Source organism: Danio rerio, chromosome 19, assembly GCF_049306965.1.
Source record: "Danio rerio strain Tuebingen ecotype United States chromosome 19, GRCz12tu, whole genome shotgun sequence".
Classification (NCBI taxonomy): Eukaryota; Metazoa; Chordata; class Actinopteri; order Cypriniformes; family Danionidae; genus Danio; species Danio rerio.
Window position 1 is genome coordinate 51010001 of NC_133194.1, and position 22500 is coordinate 51032500.

The 22500-nt window shown below is 37.5% G+C and overlaps 2 protein-coding genes across 4 annotated transcripts in view; one reads left to right on the forward strand and one right to left on the reverse strand.

The window, feature by feature from the left end:
• The window catches only part of LOC100329589 (ephrin type-A receptor 7), a 185960-nt gene extending 174909 nt beyond the window's left edge, over positions 1–11051 (forward strand). Inside the window, exons 13-18 of one of the 2 annotated variants that reach the window (XR_012395279.1) lie at positions 1208–1411; positions 1874–2026; positions 5773–5963; positions 6185–6349; positions 7981–10413; positions 10475–11051. Coding sequence is in view for 1 of the 2 variants with exons in the window: in XM_073931951.1 (XP_073788052.1) it covers positions 1208–1411; positions 1874–2026; positions 5773–5963; positions 6185–6349; positions 7981–8095 (828 nt within the window). In the remaining variant the exon portion in view is untranslated. Of the gene's footprint in view, positions 1–1207; positions 1412–1873; positions 2027–5772; positions 5964–6184; positions 6350–7980 lie in introns of both variants that reach the window. The other variant, XM_073931951.1, reaches the window with a different exon arrangement.
• Positions 11052–19126: 8075 nt separating this feature from the next.
• Positions 19127–22500, reverse strand: part of LOC101886774 (prolyl endopeptidase) — a 23625-nt gene continuing 20251 nt past the window's right edge. For both annotated transcript variants that reach the window (XM_073931953.1, XM_073931952.1), the window contains exon 15: positions 19127–21795. In XM_073931953.1, the coding sequence (XP_073788054.1) occupies positions 21507–21795 (289 nt within the window). In that variant the 3' untranslated portion in view covers positions 19127–21506. The remainder of the gene's footprint in view (positions 21796–22500) is intronic.

The following is a 22500-nucleotide window of genomic DNA, read 5'->3' on the forward strand; positions in this document are numbered from 1 at the left end:
TCATTGTTATATTTTACTCTTTCCCTTTCTTTCTACACTTTATTAATATTTCCCGTTCTTTATTCTCTCTTTCTGTTTTCTTTTCCTCCGCAGAGTTCTGCACCGTTTCCCTTTTTACTTTGACTTTTTCTTTGCTTTTGATTTTTCCTTTTATTTCCTCTTCAGTGTTTTACTCCTGTATGCAGATTTATAATTACAGTTGTTCTCAGTGGCTTTGGTGCATTTCTCACAACACTGTACATTCGCACAACAGTTCATGCATTTCTCAAAACTATTAGTACAAACTGCAAAACCCAGCTGATAATCTGCAGAAGCGTGTATCTTGCTCAACATGGAGAGCTCATTCCTCAGTATTGATGTCAGTGAAAGTGTCAGTGTGATCAAGATGAAGAGTCCTGACACCAGTACTTATGAACAGGATAGTCAAATGTCTGTCGTGTTTTCATTATCACAGACTAATCTTGTTCATTTGTTCCAATGTAAATCAGTCTGATTTACTGAAGACAGCAGCACTACTATTACATCTGCAAATAGCACAGCCATTTGAACACTACAGTAAAGTTAGACATCACTGCATTTAGGGAGGTGTCCGAGTACAACACACTGAATATGTGTGTTTCACATGTTTACTGCATTTGCTCTTTGCAAGTTTAGTTCAGTCTGACTGACATGACATGAGCAGATGATGATGTTATAAACAGCAGAGAGTTGTATGAAAGCAGATGATGCATGTCCAAAAGCATCTGCAAATTGTTGGAGGGAATGAGAAACTGCTAGTGTGATGTGCACAACTGACTAACTGTGTGGAGAACTGCATGAACTGTTGTGCAAATGTAAATAATGTTGTGAGAAATGCACCAAAGCCACTGAGAACAACTGTAATTGAGCATTGTCTAACATTTTCTGCCAAATCTCCATTCCTTCATATTTATTTCCCTGTCTTTGTCCTGTATCCTTTTCTTCTGTTTCTCTTGTGCATTTTCTCTATTATTATTCCCTTTTTCTTTTCTTCTGCATCTTTTCTTCACATTTCTTTCCCTTAGCTTTGCTTTTACCTTTAATTTTAAATTTACTTTGCGTTTTCTAAAATTTTCTGCCAAATTTCTCTATTCCTTTCCCTTTATTTTCCTGTAATCTTTTTCTTTTCTCTTGTGCATCTTCTCGATTGTTTCCTCCTCTGATTCTCCATGTGTTTTTTTTCTGTCAGAAACACGAGGGTCAGCTGACGGTGCTGCAGCTGGCGGATCTGCTGAGCGGAGTTGCGTCTGGGATGAAATATCTGACAGAGATGGGTTTCCTCCATCGGCGGCTGGCGGCTCATAAAGTGCTGGTCAACAGCAGTCTGGTCTGCAAAGTGTCCGGCTTCAGACCGCTGCAGGACGACAAGATCGAGGCCGTTTACAGCACGCTCGTGAGTCTTTCTCCATCGCTTCACAGTCAGCATATTGGTAGTTTTCAGTCATGTGACCTATGACAAAACAATGAGCCATAATGGCGGCTACACTGGGAACTCCATACACTGCGAAAATGCTTGTCTTACGTAGAGGTTTTTGTCTTGATTCTATCCCAAATATCTAAAGATTTTTTTAAATCAAATGCATTTTTAGACAAGCAATAAATACAGTTTCAGAAATAATGAGTCAAAATTAAAAGAGTTTTACCTTAATATAAGCTAAATAATCTGCCAATGGGGTAGAAAATAATCTAGTTTCCACGTTGTAAGATTATACACACATGTGGGCATATTGCTCGTAGACTTATTAATCATACAGAATGTGTTTGTTCATAATGTGGAAAAGCCCACCGTCTCCTGTAATGGTAGGCTTTGCTGTAGGGTGATTGTCAGTTGTCCTTCTGTGCATGTGTGTTCCAGCACGGAGGGAAGAGTCTGGTGTTGTGGACGGCTCCAGAAGCGATCCAGTATCGCCGCTACAGCTCTGCGTCAGACGTCTGGAGCTTCGGGATCGTCATGTGGGAGGTGATGTCCTTCGGGGAGCGGCCCTACTGGGACATGGGCAACCAGGACGTACGTCTGACCCTCATTTACACTGCTGATCGACCTCTATATACAGCTGAAGTCATTATTACAAATGTTTTAGTCTTTTCCAAATATTTCCCAAGAGTTCCTGATAAACTTTAATCAAATATAATAACCTTCCATCCCCCTCGCAATGGGTTTCTTAATCTCCTAGTCAAATGTAATTCCTTTAGAGCTGTGTTTCTCAACCATGTTCCTGGAGGACCGCCAGCTCTGCAGATTTTTTTGGGGGCTATCAGTTTTTTAGGGTGTGGCTATCAGTTAATTAGGGTGAAGTTATCAGGCTTTAAGGCGGGGCTGCCAGTCATTAGGGTGTGGCTATCAGTATGATAGGGTGGAGTTTACAATCTTTAAGGCGGTGCTATCAGTCTTTTAGGGCAGAGCTATCAGTTCTTTAGGGCGGAGCTATCAGTTTTTTAGGGCGGAGCTATCAGTTATTTGGGGCGGAGCTATCAGTTATTTAGGGCGGAGCTATCAGTTATTTAGGGCGGAGCTATCAGTTATTTAGGGCGGAGCTATCAGTTCTTTAGGGCGAAGCTATCAGTTTTTTAGGGCGGAGCTATCAATTCTTTAGGGCAGCGCTATCAATTTTTTAGGGCGGAGCTATCAGTTTTTTAGGGCAGAGCTATCAGTTCTTTAGGGCGGAGCTATCAGTTCTTTAGGGCGGAGCTATCAGTTCTTTAGGGCGGAGCTATCAGTTATTTAGGGCGGAGCTATCAGTTATTTAGGGCGGAGCTATCAGTTTTTTAGGGCGGAGCTATCAGTTTTTTAGGGCGGAGCTATCAATTCTTTAGAGCGGCGCTATCAGTTTTTTAGGGCGGTGCTATCAGTTTTTTAGGGCGGCGCTATCAGTTCTTTAGGGCGGCGCTATCAGTTTTTTAGGGCGCGCTATCAGTTTTTTAGGGCGGAGCTATCAGTTTTTAAGGGCCGTGCTATCAGTTATTTAGGGCGGAGCTATCAGTTTTTTAGGGCGGAGCTATCAATTCTTTAGGGCGGCGCTATCAATTTTTTAAGGTGGAGCTATCAGTTTTTTAGGGCGGAGCTATCAGTTCTTTAGGGCGGAGCTATCAGTTTTTTAGGGCGGAGCTATCAGTTATTTGGGGCGGAGCTATCAGTTTTTTAGGGCGGAGCTATCAGTTTTTAAGGGCGGTGCTATCAGTTATTTAGGGCGGAGCTATCAGTTTTTTAGGGCGGAGCTATCAATTCTTTAGGGCGGCGCTATCAGTTTTTTAGGGCGGCGCTATCAGTTCTTTAGGGCGGCGCTATCAGTTTTTTAGGGCGGAGCTATCAGTTTTTTAGGGCGGAGCTATCAGTTCTTTAGGGCGGAGCTATCAGTTATTTAGGGCGGAGCTATCAGTTCTTTAGGCTGGGACTATCGATCCTTTAGAGAGGGGCTGTCAGTCCTTTTGGGCGAATCAGTTCTTTTGGGGTGTGCTGTCAGTCCTTAAGGGTGGGACTATAAGTCATTTAGGACGGGACTATTAGTCCTTTAGGGCGGAGCTATCAGTTTTTAAGGGCGGTGCTATCAGTTATTTAGGGCGGAGCTATCAGTTTTTTAGGGCGGAGCTATCAATTCTTTAGGGCGGCGCTATCAGTTTTTTAGGGCGGTGCTATCAGTTTTTTAGGGCGGCGCTATCAGTTCTTTAGGGCGGCGCTATCAGTTTTTTAGGGCGGAGCTATCAGTTTTTTAGGGCGGAGCTATCAGTTCTTTAGGGCGGAGCTATCAGTTATTTAGGGCGGAGCTATCAGTTCTTTAGGCTGGGACTATCGATCCTTTAGAGAGGGGCTGTCAGTCCTTTTGGGCGAATCAGTTCTTTTGGGGTGGGGCTATCAGTCTTTAAGGGTGGGACTATCCATCCTTTAAGGCAAGGTTATCAGTTTTTTAGGTGCAAGGCTTTCAGTTCTTCAGGGTGGATCATCAGTGAATCTGATAGAGCCCCTGATAGAATCTGACAGAGCCCAAATGTTCCCTCATTTTGATTTTAGCAATCATATTTCAGTGATTCAATTGATTGCCTATTGGACAAAATCATGCACGTCCTACATTTTCAGGACCATATGAAGAGGATGTAAGTCATGATAGCAAAAAAAATGACCATCTTAACTTCCGTTTCATGTTAACTTTATGGGGGCTAATACTACTGACCTTTAAGAAACATTTGTTAATAATAAATTGCTTTTAAACCGACCAAACAAAAAAAATAAGACTCTCCTCAGAAGCTAAAAACATTATAGGAAATGCTGTTCTTGGAATTTAAAAAAGAGTCAATATTTGCGAGGAGGGCGACTGCTTTAGAGTTCAGCTGTAGACGGTCACTGATCTGTGGACAGTCACTGCTGCTCCTGCTTTAAATCTGACTAAAAATCCCTTTAGGTTGTTTGTGGTGTAGATTTTCCCTCTCCTTCCCCTCGGCCTGTCAGCAGGAGGAGATTTGACTGTGAGGAGTTCTGCATTTGTATGAAAATATTAAAGTAGCTGAAGCGAGAGGACAGATAACGTGTGTGTTTGTGTGAGTGTGTATAAGTGTGCACTTTGACTTGAAGACCACTTCAGCTGCGTGACCAATGCCTCTCAGAAGTGTCTCCGCCTGTGTGTTTGTCCTCTTTTACTGGCTCTGAAATAAACCCCGGCTGAAGGACGACACACACTCCAGGACCACACTAATAATAATGTGGACTGTAAACATGCAGAGAAGCTGCATCACTTAAATAAAACAGCATATATGTTTCGAAATGATTAATGTAATTTTTAAAAAATCCACTTTTTGCTTGATTTATTTATTTATTTATTTATTTACTTTTTTATTGATGACTTTATTATTATAATAATTTTATTGTTATTTATTTATTATTATTATTATTATTTTACTGTTATTGTTGTTTTTATTATTATTGTTAATATTTTTATCATTATTATTTTGTATTGCTTTTGTTGTTGTTATAAATATTATTATTATTATTATTATTATTATTATTATTATTATTATTAATATTTTGTTATTATTGGTGTTGTTGCTGTTGTTATTATTATAGGTGTTGTTGTTGTTGTTGTTATTATTATTAATTGTATTTTTATTGTTTTTATTATTATTATTATTATTATTATTATTATTATTATTAATATTATTATTGTTACTATTAATATTTATTATTATTATTGTTATTATTAATATTGTTACTACTATTATTATTATTATTATATTTTTTGTTATTATTATTACTATTTTTGTTATTATTATTGGTGTTGTTGCTGTCGTTATTATTAATATTGTTATTATTATTGTTGTTGTTGTTATTTTTGTTATTATTATTGGTGTTGTTGTTATTATTAATATTATTTTATTGTTATTATTTTTAATATTGTTAATATTATTATTATTATTATTAATTATTTATTTATTTTTTAAATAAATAGTTAGTTTCCATTCAGAAATTCATTTCAGGGAAAAAATATTTTAATTAATGCCAAAACACATTTGAATGGCCACTTAAGCATTTAAAAACATATTTAGTTGATTAATTAAATAAATAAGCATGTGACATCCTCAACCAATCACTGTGTACATAGTTAATAATCATGATGACCTCATTCCCATCAATGAGCTGTGTGTGTATTGCAAAGACATGCATGCCTGGAGCACATGTATAGAACAGGCCAAATTCTCCTTTGCGCTTTTACAAACAGGAAATCAGGGGTGTCCAGACCTAATTCTATGCCCTCGTTGTGTGGACAGGTAATAAAGGCTATCGAGGATGGTTTCCGGCTGCCGGCGCCGCTGAACTGTCCTCCGTCTCTACATCAGCTGATGTTGGACTGCTGGCAGAAGGAGAGAACGGAGAGACCGACTTTCACACAGATCCACAGCGCTCTCAGCAAGAGCATCCGCAGCCCAGACAACATCGGCTCGTCCACGCTCGGACGCAGGTAACGCATCCGTCATACAATACTGTACAACACTGTCACTGTAATCTACACTATATCAATGTACACAACACTCTTCATTACTGTAAACAACACTATATTACTGTACACAACAGCCTTACTGTAAACAACACTATTATTGTACACAACACTCTTCATTACTGTAAACAACACTCTTGCGTATGTGTTTGCGTGTGTGTGCATGTGTGTGTGTGTTCGTGCAGGACTCTGGGCTCGTCTGTATCTCTGGCCGAGCGAACTCTTCCCTCTTTCCCGTCCTTCAGCTCAGTGGGCGAGTGGCTGGAGGCTGTAGACATGGGCAGATATAAAGACAACTTCACCGCCGCTGGATACTGTTACCTGGAGTCTGTGGCCCGCATGACCGTACAGTGAGTTCAGGCTACTACACACACAATTATAATATTAATAATAATAATAATAATGATACTACTACAACTGATAATAACGATACTACTACAACTAGTACTACTACTACTAATAATAATGATGATGATGATGATGATGATATTAATAATAATAATGATAATAATAATAATGATGATAATAATAATAATAATGATACTACTGCAACTAATAATAAGGATGATGATGATAATAATAATAATAATAATAATAATAATAATATAATTATTATTAATAATGATGATAATAATAACAATAATAATAATAACAATAATAATAATAATAGTAATAATAATAATAATAATGATGCTACTGCAACTAATAATAAGGATGATGATGATAATAATAATAATAATAATGATAATAATAATAATAATAATATAATTATTATTATTAATGATGATGATAATAATAATAATATTATTATTATTATTGTTAATAATGATGATAATAATAGTAATAATAATAATACTAATAATAATAGTAGTAGTAGTAGTAGTAATAATAATAATAATAATGATACTACCGCAACTAATAATGAGGATGATAATAATAATAATAATAATAAGAATAATAAGAAGAAGAAGAAGAAGAAAAAGAAGAAGAATATAATTATTATTAATAATGATAATAATAATAATAATAATCGTAATAATAAAAATAATAATAATAATAATAATGATACTACTGCAACTAATAATAAGAATGATGATGATGATAATAATAATAATAATAATAATAATAATAATAATAATAATAATAATAATAATAATAACAACACTAATGATACTACTGCAACTAATAATAAGGATGATGATGATAATATTAATAATAATAATAATAATAATAATAATATAATTATTATTAATGATGATAATAATAACAATAATAATAATAGTGATGATGATGATGATAATAATGATGATAATAGTAATAATAATAATAATAATTTTAATGATAATAATAAAATTAATAATAATGATGATGATTATAATAATAATAATAAAATTATTAATAATAATGATAATAATAATAATAATAATAATAATACAACTAATACTACTAATGATAATAATGATGATGATGATGAAGAAGATAATAATAATAATATATTGTTTTTTGACTTGGTGAAATTAGGCAGTGTCACTGAAAAAATTTATTTAATTATTATTATCATTAACGAATAAATAAATTAATAAAGAAGAACAAAAAGAAGATGATTTTACTAAAATTCTAATTCAATCCAGAATGTGGACATTATTACTGCTGTTGTTAAATATTATTGTTGTTCTTTCTCTGTTTCTTAATATCATACAGAATTTTTTTTATTATTATTATTCATATACCGCACTAGTTTGGAATGTTTTGTAATAAATATTTGATCAAATAATATTTTTATGCAATATTTTACAATAAAAAAAACTATATACCTCCAATATTTTGCTTTGTTTTATTTTACAAAAATGTGCATCTTTGGATTGGAAATAGCTAGAGTGTGTGTGTGTGTGTGTGTGTGTGTGTGTGTGTGTGTGTGTGTGTGTGTGTGTGTGTGTGTGTGCATGCTCTTCATCTGTGTGTGTGTGTGTGTGTGTTTCAGGGATGTGTTGAGTCTGGGCATCACCTGTCTGGAGCACCAGAAGCAGATCCTGTCGGCCATTCAGACTCTGAGAGCGCAGGTGATCCAGATGCACGGCCGCGGGGTGCAGGTCTGACAGCGCCTCTCGCAGCCGCAGCACAGAGAAACACAACCCTGCACTGCAAAACAGGCTCTTCTTACTTACAGCTTTACTCCTGTTTCCAGTCCAAACAACTCAAAATGCTCAAATCAGGAACATTTTATAGACCAGCACTAAATATAGTCTTGCTTTCAGAAATAATGAGTCCAAATGAAGAGAGTTTTTCATTAAGTATATGTTAAATAATCTGCCAATAGGGTAAGAGAAATACACAAATTTAATCTGAAAGTTAGATTATTTTGCATGCATTGAAGGTAAGAGGTTGCAAACAACTCATATGGGCTGAATTTAAACAAACAAATGAAATTTAGCAATGTTCACCTTCATATGTTTGTTTAAATTCAGCTCATATCAGTTGTTTTGCAGCCACTTACCTTTAAAAATATTTTGTTAATCCAATGAAACATTTTTTTCAGTGTATCCCTGTGTACTCCCTATTTACTCTCTCTCAGGTGGTTATAAAATAACAATGGGCTGCTTTTCATTCCTTAAGGGAAGGTTTTGAGTTATCATTGGGCTGGAGGTACATGGACCTGGCAACCCTGTAAACCTGTAACCACTGAGTAGGAGCAACAAATACTATAGAAGTCAATGGTTACAGGTTTCCAACATTCTTTAAAATAATCTACATTTAGTCGTTTACTGTAGTAGACGCTTATATCCAAAGCTGTCAATTATCCTGTCAATCACAAACACATATCACATGGAAAACTATTATTCTGCTCACCCTATTGGCTGATTATTTAGCTTGTTTTAAAGGAAAACTCATTTAAAGGGGTAGTTCATGAAAAAATGTAAATTTACTCACTGTTTACTCTGCCACAAGTGGTTTTTTAACCTCTGTTGGTTTCTTTCTGTTGTTAAACTAATGAAGATGAAGCAGAAAAACAAATACCATGGAAGTCAATGGTTACTAGAAACTTTGTCTGACAAAAAATATTAGTAATTTTTTCCTTAAAACAAGCAAAACAATCTGCCAATGGGGCAAACAAAACCACTGACTTCTGTAGAAGGAAAAACAAATGCTGGTTACAGGTTTCCAACATTCTTCAAAATATCTTCTTTTGTGTTTAATAGAATAAAAAGGGTTTGAAACAAGTAAATGGTGAGTAAATTATGACAGAATTGTCATTTTTGGATGAACTAATATGTTAATTTTGATGTATTATTTCAGATTTTTCACGTTTAAGTAAATTATCTACCAGTGAGTAAATAAAATAATCAGGTTTCAAGTGAAAAACAAGATTATTTATTATTTTGTTCACCTCATTGGGAGGTTATTTTGCTTGTTTTAAGGCAAGACTCACTTAAAGGGGTAGTTCACGCAAAAAAAATGTCATTTTACTCACTGTTTACACTCCTCTAGTGGTTTTAAACCTCTATGAGTTTCTTCTGTTCACTCAAAGAAATGATTGCTGTTTGTTCAAACTACTTAATTAAAATGAGCTGGAACAACACAATCCTTGACATATTTGGTGGACAACTTAATTGTTTTGTTGTAAACACTTAAATTTGTGAAGTTTGATGTTTTAAAGAAAAAAAGTTAACACCATTGACTTTCACTGAAGGAATAATAAACGCTATGGAAGTCAATGGTTATTGGTTTACAACATTCTTCAAACTATCTTATTTTGTCTTTAACAGAAGAAAGAAACTCAAAGGCTTAAAACAAGTAAATGAGTAAATAATGACAGAATTGTCATTTTTGGATGGACTATCCCTTTAATTTTGATGTATTATTTCAGATTTTTTTAAGTTTAGGTAAATAACCTACCAGTGGGGTAAATAAAATAATCAGATTTCAAAGCAAAAACGAGATTATTTATTATTTTTCTCACCCCATTGGGAGATTATTTTGCTTGTTTTAAGGCAAAACTCACTTAAAGTGATAGTTCACGCAAAAAAAATACAGTTTACTTACTGTTTACATAAGTTTCTTCTGTTTGCTCAAACAATCTGAGCTGTTTGTTCAAACTACCTATTTAAAATAAGCTGAAACAACTCAATTTTTGAGATATTCAGGGGACAAATTAACTGATTTATGTTCAATACACTTTAATTTGTTAGGTTAACTTAATAAAGGAAGAAATTTACAAAAACAGCTAAAAACCTTTGACTTTCATAGAAGGAAAAACAAATGCTGTGAAAGTCAGTGGTTACAGGTTTCCAACATTCTTCTAACATTCTTCTTCTGTGTTCTGTAGAAGAAAGAAGGTTTGAAATGATGAGTATAATACTGACAGAATTATCTTTTTTTTTCATTTAATTTTGATGCATTATTTCAGATTTTTCAAGTTAAAGTAAATAATCTACCATTGGGTAGATAAAATAACCAGATTTCAAAGCAAAAACAAGATTATTTATTAAGTTATTCCCTCATTGTCAGATTATTTTGCTTGTTTTAATGAAAAACTCACTTAATTTTTACTCTTTATTTCTTAATCAAGACTAGATGTATTGCTTGTCCAGAAAATGCTTCTTGATTTCAGAATGTTCAGATATTTGGACTAGAAACAGGACATAAACTCTAAATGAGAGAAGCTTTGCCGCAGTGCATCTTCTCTATGGGTGAACGCTGGTCTCTTCTTCCACAAAAGGGGATGATTGAGAATAAACTCCTCCAGAATAACCCTGCGTGCTGATTTCTTCCACGACAGCATCTTTCATTAGGATTTAAGCAGTGGTCCAGATCTTCATCCAGACTGAGAAACTCCTGCTTTGCATCAGATGGAGGAGATCGGGCAGCGTCTTCAGGAAATGAGTTGAGTTCTGCTGTGAGAAACCTCGTCTGTAAATCCCTCTTCTTCTGTGTCTTCTTCATTTGACCTCCGTCTGCTTTTGTTTCTGTTGGATCTTCTCTCATTTCTGGACCTGGTTTCCCTGTTTATTTGGTGTTTTTCAGACATCTGTAATGATCTTCTACTCTTTTGCACTGATTTACCTACAGAAGCGTGTATCATATTTATTATTAGAGATTTATTTATGCGTCTACAGATTGTGATTATCAGTGTTTTTGATTGCTGAGATGTTCTGTTTCAGCACTGATCTCAATGCTTTTCTTCAAATGTTCCTGGATTTGGCTTGTGGTTGATTTGCCTGCACTTTGTGAATGAATGAATGAATGAATGAATGAATGAATGAATGAGTGAATGAGTGAATGAATGAATGAATGAATGAATGAATGAATGAATGAATGAGTGAGTGAGCGAGTGAGTGAGGGAGTGAGTGAGTGAGTGAGTGAGTGAGTGAGTGAGTGAGTAGATGATTGAGTGAATGAATGAGTAATTGGTTTAGGTGGGTAATAAGAGTTATTGAGTGAGTAAATAAGTGATTGAGTGAGTTAAATTAGTGATTGATTTGGGTGAGTGAGTGAGTAGATGACTGAATTAGTGCATGTGTGAAAGAGTGAGTGAGTGAGTGAGTGAGTGAGTGAGTGAGTGAGTGAGTGATTTATTTGGGTGATTGAGTTATTTGCATAAATGAGTGATTGGTGTGGGTGGGTGAGTGAGTGAGTGAGTGAGTGATTGGTATGGCTGAATTAATTAGTGAGTAGAGCTGTTGTTAAACTTACTGGGTGAGTGAATGATTGAGTGAGTAGATGATTGAGTAAATGATTGATTGAGCTAATGAATGAGTGAGTAGATGATTGGGTTATTTGTTGTGAGTGAGTGAGTGAGTGAGTGAGTGAGTGAGTGAGTGAGTGAGTGAGTGAGTAGATGATTGAGTGAATGAATGAGTAATTGGTTTAGGTGGGTGATGAGTTATTGAGTGAGTAAATAAGTGATTGAGTGAGTAAAGTTAGTGATTGATTTGGGTGAGTGAGTGAGTAGATGATTGAATTAGTGCATGTGTGAAAGAGTAGATGATTGAGTGAGTGAGTGAGTGAGTGAGTGAGTGATTTATTTGGGTGATTGAGTTATTTGCGTAAATGAGGGATTGGTGTGGGTGAGTGAGTGAGTGAGTGATTGGTATGGCTGAATTAGTTAGTGAGTAGAGCTGTTGTTAAACTTACTGGGTGAGTGAATGATTGAGTGAGTAGATGATTGAGTAAATGATTGATTGAGTTAGTGAATGAGTGAGTAGATGATTGGGTGGTTTGTTTGAGTGAGTGAGTGAGTGAGTGAGTGAGTGAGCGAGTAGATGAGTGAGTGATTTGTGGGAGTGAATTAGTGGTTGGATTGGGTGGGTGAGTAAGTCCTTGGGTGAGTGAGTAAATGATTGAGTGAGTAAATGGGAGTGAGTAGATGATTGAGTGATTTGAGTGAGTGGATAAGAGGTTGGTTTGGGTGGGTGAGTGAGTGAATGAGTGAGTAAATGAGATTGATTGGTATGAGTCAGTGAGCAGATAATTGAATGAGTAGATGATTAAGTGATTTGTTTGAGTGAAGGAGTGAGTGAGAGAGTGAGTGAGTGAGATTTCTTTATTTTGGGAGAGTAGATAAGTGAGTGAGTGAGTGAGTAGAGGATTAAATGAGTAGATGATAGAGTGGTTTGTTTGAGTAAATGAGTGATTGGTTGGGGTGGGTGGGTAAGTGAATGATTGAGTGGGTAAATGGGTGAGTGAGTAGATGATTGATTCAGTGTAGATGATTGAATGATTTGTTTGAGTGAGTGAGTGAGTGAGTGAGTGAGTGGTTGAGTGTAGATGATTGAATGATTTGTGTGAGTGAGTGAGTGAGTGAGTGGTTGCTTTGGGTGGGTCAGTGAGTTATTGGGTGAATGATTGAGTGAATGATTGAGTGGGTAAATGGGTGAGTGAGTAGATGATTGATTGAGTGTAGATGATTGAATTATTTGTTTGAGTGAGTGAGTGAGTGAGTGGTTGCTTTGGGTGGGTGAATGAGTTATTGGGTGATTGAAAGAATGATTGAGTGAGTAAATGAGAGCGAGTGAGTGATTGGTATGAGTAAGTGAGTAGATGATTGAATGATCTATTTGTTGTGAATGAGTGAGTGAGTGAGTGAGTGGTTTGGGAGGGTGGGTGGGTGAGTGAGTTATTGGGCGAGTGAATTATTGAGTGAGTTGATGAATGAATGGTTGGTATGAGTGAGTGAGTAAATAAATTAATAAGTAGATGATTAAGTGATTTGTTTGAGTGTTTGGTTTGGGTGGGTGAGTGAGTAGATGATTGAGTGAATGAATAAATGAGTGATTTGAGTGAGTGAGTGAGTGAGTGAATGATGAAGTCATTGTTTGGCTGTGTGAATAAGATATTGGATAGTTGAGGTGGTGAGTGAATGACTCGGTGAGTGAGTGGCTGAGTGAGTATGTGAGTAAACACTTGTTTGTTTGTTTGGTTGGGTGAGTGAGTGATTGGTTTGGGTTAGTGAGTAAGTGAGTGAGTGAGTGAGTGAGTGAGTGAGTGAGTGAGTGAGTGAGTGAGTGAATGTGTACACACAAATACAGTCACACACCTGCATACTTTAATTACACACCGCGCAGGCAGTTGTCTGATATTCCGGGAGGTTTGTAGGACTTGATGTTGGGGTTTGTACAGCAGAAGTGGTTGTTCCTGAACAAGAATGTTCTAGTGTTATTGAATTTCATTTTCTTTCTGTGTGCGTGCAAGTGTGTGTGATGTGAGTGTGTGAACAAGATTTGGTTGGACTTGGAAGCAGTATTGAGAGAAACCCTAATTCAGCACACACACACACACACACACACACACACACACACACACAGCTTGGTGCAAACCACATGAACAACAAATACATATAGTACAAGCGACTGGATCTTTATTTGTCTTCACCTATTAGCTTCTTGATTTGTAGGATGTGAGCAGCTGAAGTGTTTGGTAATTTAGTAATACTACATACAAAGATGCATATTCCTCATTATTATTCTTACAGCCGTATCATATCTGGCATAACCCGATGAATAATCTCTACAGGAGGACGAGATGCTGTACTGTACCGTACTGTTCAACAGCCCTTTACCCAACAAGACTCGAGTCCCCTTTGCATTGTATCTGTTTGATACTGTAAATATGTATTTGAAAATGCAATCTATTTTTATAATTTGTTTGAATAACGATGCTGATAATGTGCTGAATGAGATCTTCTCACTGTGTTCAAATGACTATTGTTTGAATTAAGCGAGTAGCGAAGAGAATAATCAAGTCCTCCTTTTGTTTTGGGTTTATTTCTCGACTTTCTGTTGGAGTTTTTCATGATTTCTACCTGTTAGAGAAGCAGATGGCTGTTGCAATATTGAAACATGTTATTAAAAAAATACAATACAGGTACTGTGGACTCATTGTGTTTGCTTTCCGACGTTTTCCCCAAGCCTGAATTCATGAGTTTCTATTTTAATCATGTGGAATCAACGTCACATTTCAGCCCTCGGAGGAACAGCAGGACGCCAGCAAGGTGCTCTTTGTTCTGCATGTGTATCAGGAGGTTTCTTTTAATAACTGATGTTCTTTCATGCCACTGTAAACCGTTTTAGCGTGAGGACGACAGAGTGATGGCAGAAAGTGTGTTAATAATTGATGTTCTGAGGTGTTTCCTGCTGTTTTATGTCATTGTTCAGATGTGGAGGTGTGTGAGCTGTAGTGGATGCTTTATGGCGCTGATCATTCACTGTGTTTGAATACAGCATTAGAGATCAGAACGGAGGACTGATGGAGGAAGACCAGCGCTGTGTGGGAGAGAATACACCAGTTAATACTGACAGTTCCAGCAGAGTGTGTGTAAGTGTATTTTACAATGTGTGTGTGTGTTTGAGGGGTGCCCAAGTGGGTAGCGCTCTCGACAAACAGCAAGAAGGTCGCTGGTTTGAGCCTCGGCTGGTTCAGTTGGTGTTTGTGTGTGGAGTTTGCATGTTGCATGTTGGCGTGGGTTTCCTCCGGGTGCTCCGGTTTCCCCCACAGTCCAAACACATGCGCTATAGGGGAACTGATCAACTACACTGGCCATAATGTGTGTGTATGGGTGTTACCCAGTGATGGGTTGCAGCTGGAAGGGCATCCGCTGTGTAAAATATATGCTGGATAAGTTGGCGGTTCATTCCGCTGTGGCGACCAAGTTTCATCAGCAGAAGCCAGCTTCAGCTGCAGTGTGTGTCTGCATGAGTGTGTGTGTGTGTCCATGTCTGAGAGACTGTGTGTGTTTGTGAGTGTGTGAGAGAGACTGTGTGAGTGTATGAGAGATGAAAGTGTGTTTGAGAGAGTGTGTGTGAGAGGGTGTATATGAGAAATGAAATGGTGTGTGCGTGTGTGTGTGTGTGTGTGTGTGTGTGTGTGTGTGTGTGTGTGTGTGTGTGTGTGTGTGTGAAGTGTTTACACATTTTTCAGATTAAAAGGCTCCACCTTTAAGCCGGTGTGAAGGAGAAAGTTTCCTCACACCACAGTTTGATCCAGGCAGCTCCTCAAATGGGATTTGTGAGATTAATCCGGATCGGGAGCAAGTGTGAACAAACAAAGAGGAGCGAGGCCTGATCCAGACTCTCTGAGGGAGAAACACACCTCTAGAGCTCAGGTCAGTGACTGCAGATGGAGACGTCGAGGTGTGTGTGTGTGTGTGTGTGTGTGTGTGTGTGTGTGTGTGTGTGTGTGTGTGTGTGTGTGTGTGTGTGTGTGTGTGTGTGTGTGTGTGTGTGTGTGGAGAACAGGGTCACATGAGAGCAGCAGATGAGCAGTGTGTTCTGGAGTTCTCGATGGGCTTTTAGTGGCTTTAAAGTGAAGCGTGATGAACTGCAGGAGGCTCAAACACTAAACACTCTCCATTATTATGTTTAAACCTGATTGACGTGTAGAAAACAAACTGCTGTTGTTCTGTCTGTGTTTTTGGGTGTATACACACATAAATGACTTCCCTTCTCCAGATGTTGCACTGTGTGTGTGTGTGTGTTACACCTATACACCTGCAGGGGGCGACACATGACCGTCTTTGAGGGATCTTATTATTATTTAATCTCACATTCTGCTTTTATTTCTTCTGGTCACTCTGATCATGCTTTAATATTGTTTTTCTATTCAGTTGTCATAAATTTAAGTCATAAATATAATGTTTTGGCGTAATAATGAGATATTGTGTGCTTAAAGATGTGTTCTCCTATGAGGCAGCTATATATTCTTGATATTTATATATACACTTTATTAGGTACACCTGACTAGTACCGGGTCAGACCCCCTTTTGCCTTCAGAACTGCCTTAATCCTTCATAGGTCCAACAAGAGATTTTGCTCCATGTTGTCATGATAGCATCACACAGTTGCTGCAGATTTGTCGGCTGCACATCCATGATGCCAATCTCCCGTTCCACCACATCCCAAAGCTGCTCTATTGGATTGAGCTCTGGTGACTGTGGAGGCCATTTGAGTACAGTGAACTCATCGTCATGTTCAAGAAACCAGTCTGAGATGATTGAGCTTTATGACATGCTGCGTTATCCTGCTGGAAGTAGCCATCAGAAGATGGAGACACTGTGCTCATAAAGGGATGGACATGGTCAGCAGCAATACTCAGGTAGGCTGTGGCGTTGATGCTCAATTGGTACTAATGGACCCAAAGAAAATCTCCCCCACACCATTACACCACCACCACCAGCCTGAACCGCTGATACAAGGCAGGATGATCCATGCTTTCATGTTGTCTGAGCCGAGCATCTGAATGATGCAGCAGAAATGGAGACTCATCAGAGCAGCAACGTTTCTCCAATCTTCTATTGTCCAGTTTTGGTGAGTCTGTGTGAATTGTAGCCTCAGTTTCCTGTTCTTAGCTGACAGGAGCGGCACCCGGTGTGCTCTTCTGCTGCTGTAGCCCATCCGCCTCAAGGTTGGACGTGTTGTGTGTTTAGAGATGCTCTTCTGCAGAGCTCGGTTGTAACGAGTGCTTATTTGAGTTACTGTTGCCTTTCTATCAGCTGGAACCAGTCTGGCCATTCTCCTCTGACCTCTGGCCTCATTAACAAGGCATTTGCGCTCACAGAACTGCCGCTCACTGGATATTTCCTCTGTGTCGGAGCATTCTCTGTAAACCCTAGAGATGGTTGTGCGTGAAAATTCCAGTAGATCAGCAGTTTCTGAAATACTCAGAGCATAATATATTATGGAGTACTGCTCAGTTCACAGACCATTGCTCTTTGCATTTCTCGGAGGTATTTTGCATAGCATATCATCTAAGGATGACCCTTGAGTGGAAAGAAGATGGATGGCATCCATGCACCAGCACATTTAGACATATAAAGTTGTCTAGTATTTCTTTCTAGTTAATCTAGATAAGAGACGATCACTCAGATTTGAAGCTCTCCATTGGTCAGATCTGGCATATCATTTATAAAGCTTTGCCTTGAGACGTTCCTAGAAGTGAATGTGTGCCAGAATATATATTTATTTTTTAATGATTATGACTCATATGATGATTAAAGTGCTTCAAATGACATTAATATTTCAGTGCTCCTATTAATGTAGTTTTTTGCATGGGAAGTCCAGTACCTACACGTCTACCCTCATTTTCTACATAAGCAGCATTTATAAACCAGACCACTGGATTTTGCACGGTCTGTCCTCTAAATGTAGAGAGTGCTTTAATGGTCACAGCTGAAGTTCATAAGGCTTCATCTGATTAACTCTCAGGTTTTGGTCAAGCTCAGATTAAACTTTGAGTGACCACACAGAGTCCGGATTCTTCATTTCACCTCTGCACCTTTAACCAAATGTAGGTCGATCTGCTGCATCCCAGTGAGATTTCAAGAGCACAACAGTGATGAAGAGCACATGCTTACTCTCGCTGTAATTATTATGGGATGGACGAGGCTGTAATTACAGTTACTCCTGAATATGTTAATCATGCACATAAAAATGTAGTTTTTGTCTCGTTTCTTGTCCAAAAATCTACAAATTTGGAAATCAAGAAGCATTTTCTAGACAAGCAAAAAAAAAAAAACTAACCCTGAAATTGTCATTTTTTAAACTAATGAGTCAAAATGAAGTGAGTTTTTATTTAAAACAAGCAAAATCATCTGTCAATAGTTTTAGTAAAATAATCTTGTTTTTGCTTTGAATAAACATTTCATAATGAGTCAAAATGAAGTGAGTTTTTCTTCCCCCGTTGTCATAATATTTGGCTTGTTTTAATTTGAACTCTCTTCATTTTGGCTCATTATTATATATTATTATATATTATACATTTTCTGATAGTCTAGAAAAAGCTTCTTCATTTCAGAATTCTTAGATATTTGGACTAGCTTTTATTTTCAGCTTAGTTCCTTTATTAATCTGGGGTCACCACAGCGGAATGAACCGCCAACTTATCCAGGACTTGTTTTACACAGCGGATACCCTTCCAGCTACACCACAGACAATTTAGCTTACCAAATTCACCTGTCCCGCATGTGTTTGGACTGTGGGGGAAACTGGGGCACCCGGAGGAAACCCACGCCAACATGGGGAGAACATGCAAACTCCACACAGAAACGCCAACTGACCCAGCCGAGACTCAAACCAGCAACAGCACTGGTTTGTGCATGCTGTGAAGCGACAGCAATACCTACTGCGCCACCGCGTCGCCAAGTTTTTAATTAAAACAAGCAAAATAATCTGACGATGGGGTCAGCTAAACATCATTTCAAAGTGAAGACTAGGTTATTGGCAGATTATTTAGCTTGTTAAAGTAGCCATGATTTTACATATTTAGTATTATTTGTTTAAATTATGGTTGGCTATTTGTATTAAAACTAGAGTGCTAATAAAGCATCTCATAAATATAACTGGTGTGTTAAACTTTATTTCTGTAGGTCTGATTACTTGAGAGTAATAAATTTGTGCAATAAAATTGCAGGTTAACTATGTCTGTATATAATAACTTATATTTGATTGTAACTTAATCTGATTGTAATGCAGTGATATGCACCTTTTTAAAGCTGCTTTAATATAGTAATTATTGTAAAAAGCACTATACAGATAAGCCTGAATTGAACTGAATTGTTTAAGCTACAGTAAACTGTGATAGTGGGTTTGTAATCCTTTGCTGCCTCTTGGTGTTTGATAGAGGAATTGCAAGTCAGATGAATCCAAAATGAATCATTTATTATATCAAAACCCGTACTTTAACAGAGGTAAACATCAAAAATGGTCAATTAATTACCTTCAATGCACTGATTAATGTGCACGCCCTGAAATCTGCATAAAGTCAAACATCTTAAAGGGACAGTTCACCAAAAATAATGAAAAATAAACCCTCCGTTTATTCATGCTCAAGTGCTGGTAAACATTCATGAGTTTGTTTCTTCTGTCGAACACAAATGGAGATCATCTGAAGAATGCTAAACAATCTGACACCAATAGCAGAAACAAAAACATTCTTCAGTAGATTTTTCTTTACGTTTAATAAAGGAAAGAATATTAGTAGCACACGTTTGGAAAATCTGATCGTCTTATTTATTATAATTTTTTTTGGTAACACTACACTTTGGGTGCACTAATATGCATTAATTAATGCTTAATGTATAACACAAGAAGAGCCAAATCATTAATTAATGACTAGTGTGTGAGCAACAAGCCAACATTCTTTATGAGTCATACATTAATTAACCAATCTATAAATTAATGAACAGTTTCTGTATTGTTTTGTGTTTATTTACAGTCTGAACTGCATTATGGGATGTTGATCTCTGCACTGTCCACTTCTGATGCTGAAAATTCAACTCTTCAGTTTAATAAAGTGTCTTTCATTGACATTTTAGTGGTTTGAAATAATAATATAATGAATAAGAAATAATATCTGGAGAAACAGGTCTGTAAGACAGCAGAACATGTGCTGCAGTTTATTACAAGGTTTCTGTGGCGTAATTTACAACACAACATTCAATCGTTTTCCTTCAGCTTAGTCCCTTATTTATCAGAGCTCGACACAGCGGAATGAACCACCAACTATTCCAGCATGTGTTTTACACAGCGGATGCCCTTCCAGCTGCAACCCAGTATTGGGAAACACCCATACACACTCATTTACACACACTCATACACTACGGCCAGTTTAGTTGATCAACTCCCTCTATAGCGCATGTGTTTGGACTGTGGGGGAAACCGGAGCACCCGGAGGAAACCAACGACAACACAGGGAGAACATGCAAACTCCAACAAGACAATATATCACTTTAAACTATTCAAAATGTTTAAGAAAGTCACTTTTTAAATACTTTTCAAGTCTAAAATGTCACCCTGCAGCCTAAGAGCATAAGAGCATGCCCCTCACTGAAGCTGAGCAGGGCTGAGCCTGGTCAGTGTCTGGATGGGAGACCACATGGGAACGCTAGGCTGCTGTTGGCAGTGGTGTTAGTGAGGCCAGCAGGGGGCGCTCAACCTGCGTGCCCCAGTAAAGTGAAGGGAACTGTCAGTGAGACATTAAACCGAGCTCCTGACTCTCTGTGCTCATTAATAATCCCATGGCTCTTCTGGTAAAGAGTAGGGGTGTAACCCTCCCTCCATCAGCACTTACCCATCATGGCCTCCCAATTATCCCCATCAACTGAATTGACTCCATCACTGTCTCTCCACCACACCTGTATTTCAGACCCGTCTCCCATATTGTTTTGTCTCCCGGAAAACTCCCGGAATTCCACCCCCACCCCCTGCTCCTCAGCTTTTTGGTACATTCCCCATGCACACCGAACCCAACACACAACCATCTTCATGGATCTGATCACAGCAGCCGCCCGAAACACGCTTCATCGTACAGTTACTAACACCACAGTTCACAATACCCGGTTCTCAACAGTGTTATTCAGACACCTCACCCCCAAACTTAACCCATCCAAGACTTTCAGGGACAAATGCTGTCAGGTGTGCCTATAGCTGATGTGTGGTGAAGCACTGGTGCCGTTGTCCTGTGGCTGCCGGAGCATCATCCAAGTGATGGCGATGTGTTTTAGGTGTATAGTAATGCACGATATGTGCGCTATATAAATACACCTGACTTATGTACTTTCTAAAAGTTGTAGTGAAGAAAGCTCGAGATCCCATAATGCAATTCAGAAGCAGAAATAAACAGGAGACAATAATAATCACCAATCAGCAAACATGTCCAAGTGCTGCGGTCACAGTTCACAATAAGCTTTCATTAGCTAATACTAGTTAATGTGTTTACTATCATGAACTAATACAGAACAGTTCTCATACAGCATTTATTAACCATCGTTCAACATTTACTGATGCATTAATAACCTCCAACCTCATGCATGTCAACATTACTTAATGCACCGTGAGCAACTAACAACAAATGCTGTAATAGAGAATTGCTCAATATCTGCTCCTCTTAGTAAATACATTAACACACATTAACCATAGAACCTTATTGTGAAGTGCTACCGCTGCTCATTTAGGGATACCTCCTACAGTGTAAAGTGTCACCATGTTTGCTCGTCTTTCTCTGGTGTGTGTGTGTGTCTCAATCTCTCCATTGGAGCCCCAGAGTGTGTGCGATGAAGGAGAAGATGTGTGTGTCCTCCAGGATGGCTTTAGCGGTGGGTTTTCCGGCTCCGTGTCCGCTCTTGGTGTCCACGCGCACCAGCAGAGGTTGTTTTTGGGCTGGATTTCGGCCCACAGTGTGCTGGACGGTCGCCACGTATTTGAGTGTGTGTAGAGGAACCACGCGGTCATCATGATCCGCCGTCAGCAGCAGCAGAGCGGGAAACACCGGCCCGTTGCACTGCGGGAGATTGTGCAGAGGAGAATACCTGGCAACACAACATGTCACTAAGGTTATTACAGTTTCTCACTCATAACCTTTATGTTGACTTACGACTCAAAAATGACCCAGACACTACACACACACACACACACACACACACACACACACACCACCAGTCAAAAGTTTGGGGTCAGTAGGATTTTTCAATGCTTTAAAAAAAGCTTCTCCTGCTAACCAATGCTGCATTTATTTAATCAGAAATACATTGTGAACTTGTAAAATGTTATTGCACTACAGAATAACTGATCAGAAGTAGTTTATAATTTATTTGAATAATTTATTCCAGTGATTTTACTGATGAATTTCCATTACTTCAGTCTTCAGTCATATGATCCTTCAGAAATCCCTCTAATATTATTATTATTATTATTATTATTATTATTATTATTATTATTATTATTATTATTATTATTATCATAATTATTATCATAATTATTATCATTTTGTTATTATTATTAGTATTAGTATTATTTTTATTTTCATTATTATCATCATTATTGTTATTATTTTATTATTATTATTATTATTATCATAATTATTATCATCATTATCATTATTGTTATAATTATTATTAGTATTATTATTATCATTATTATCATCATCATTATTGTTATTATTATTATTATTAGTATTATTATTATCATTATTATCATCATCATTATTGTTATTATTATTATTATTATTATTATTA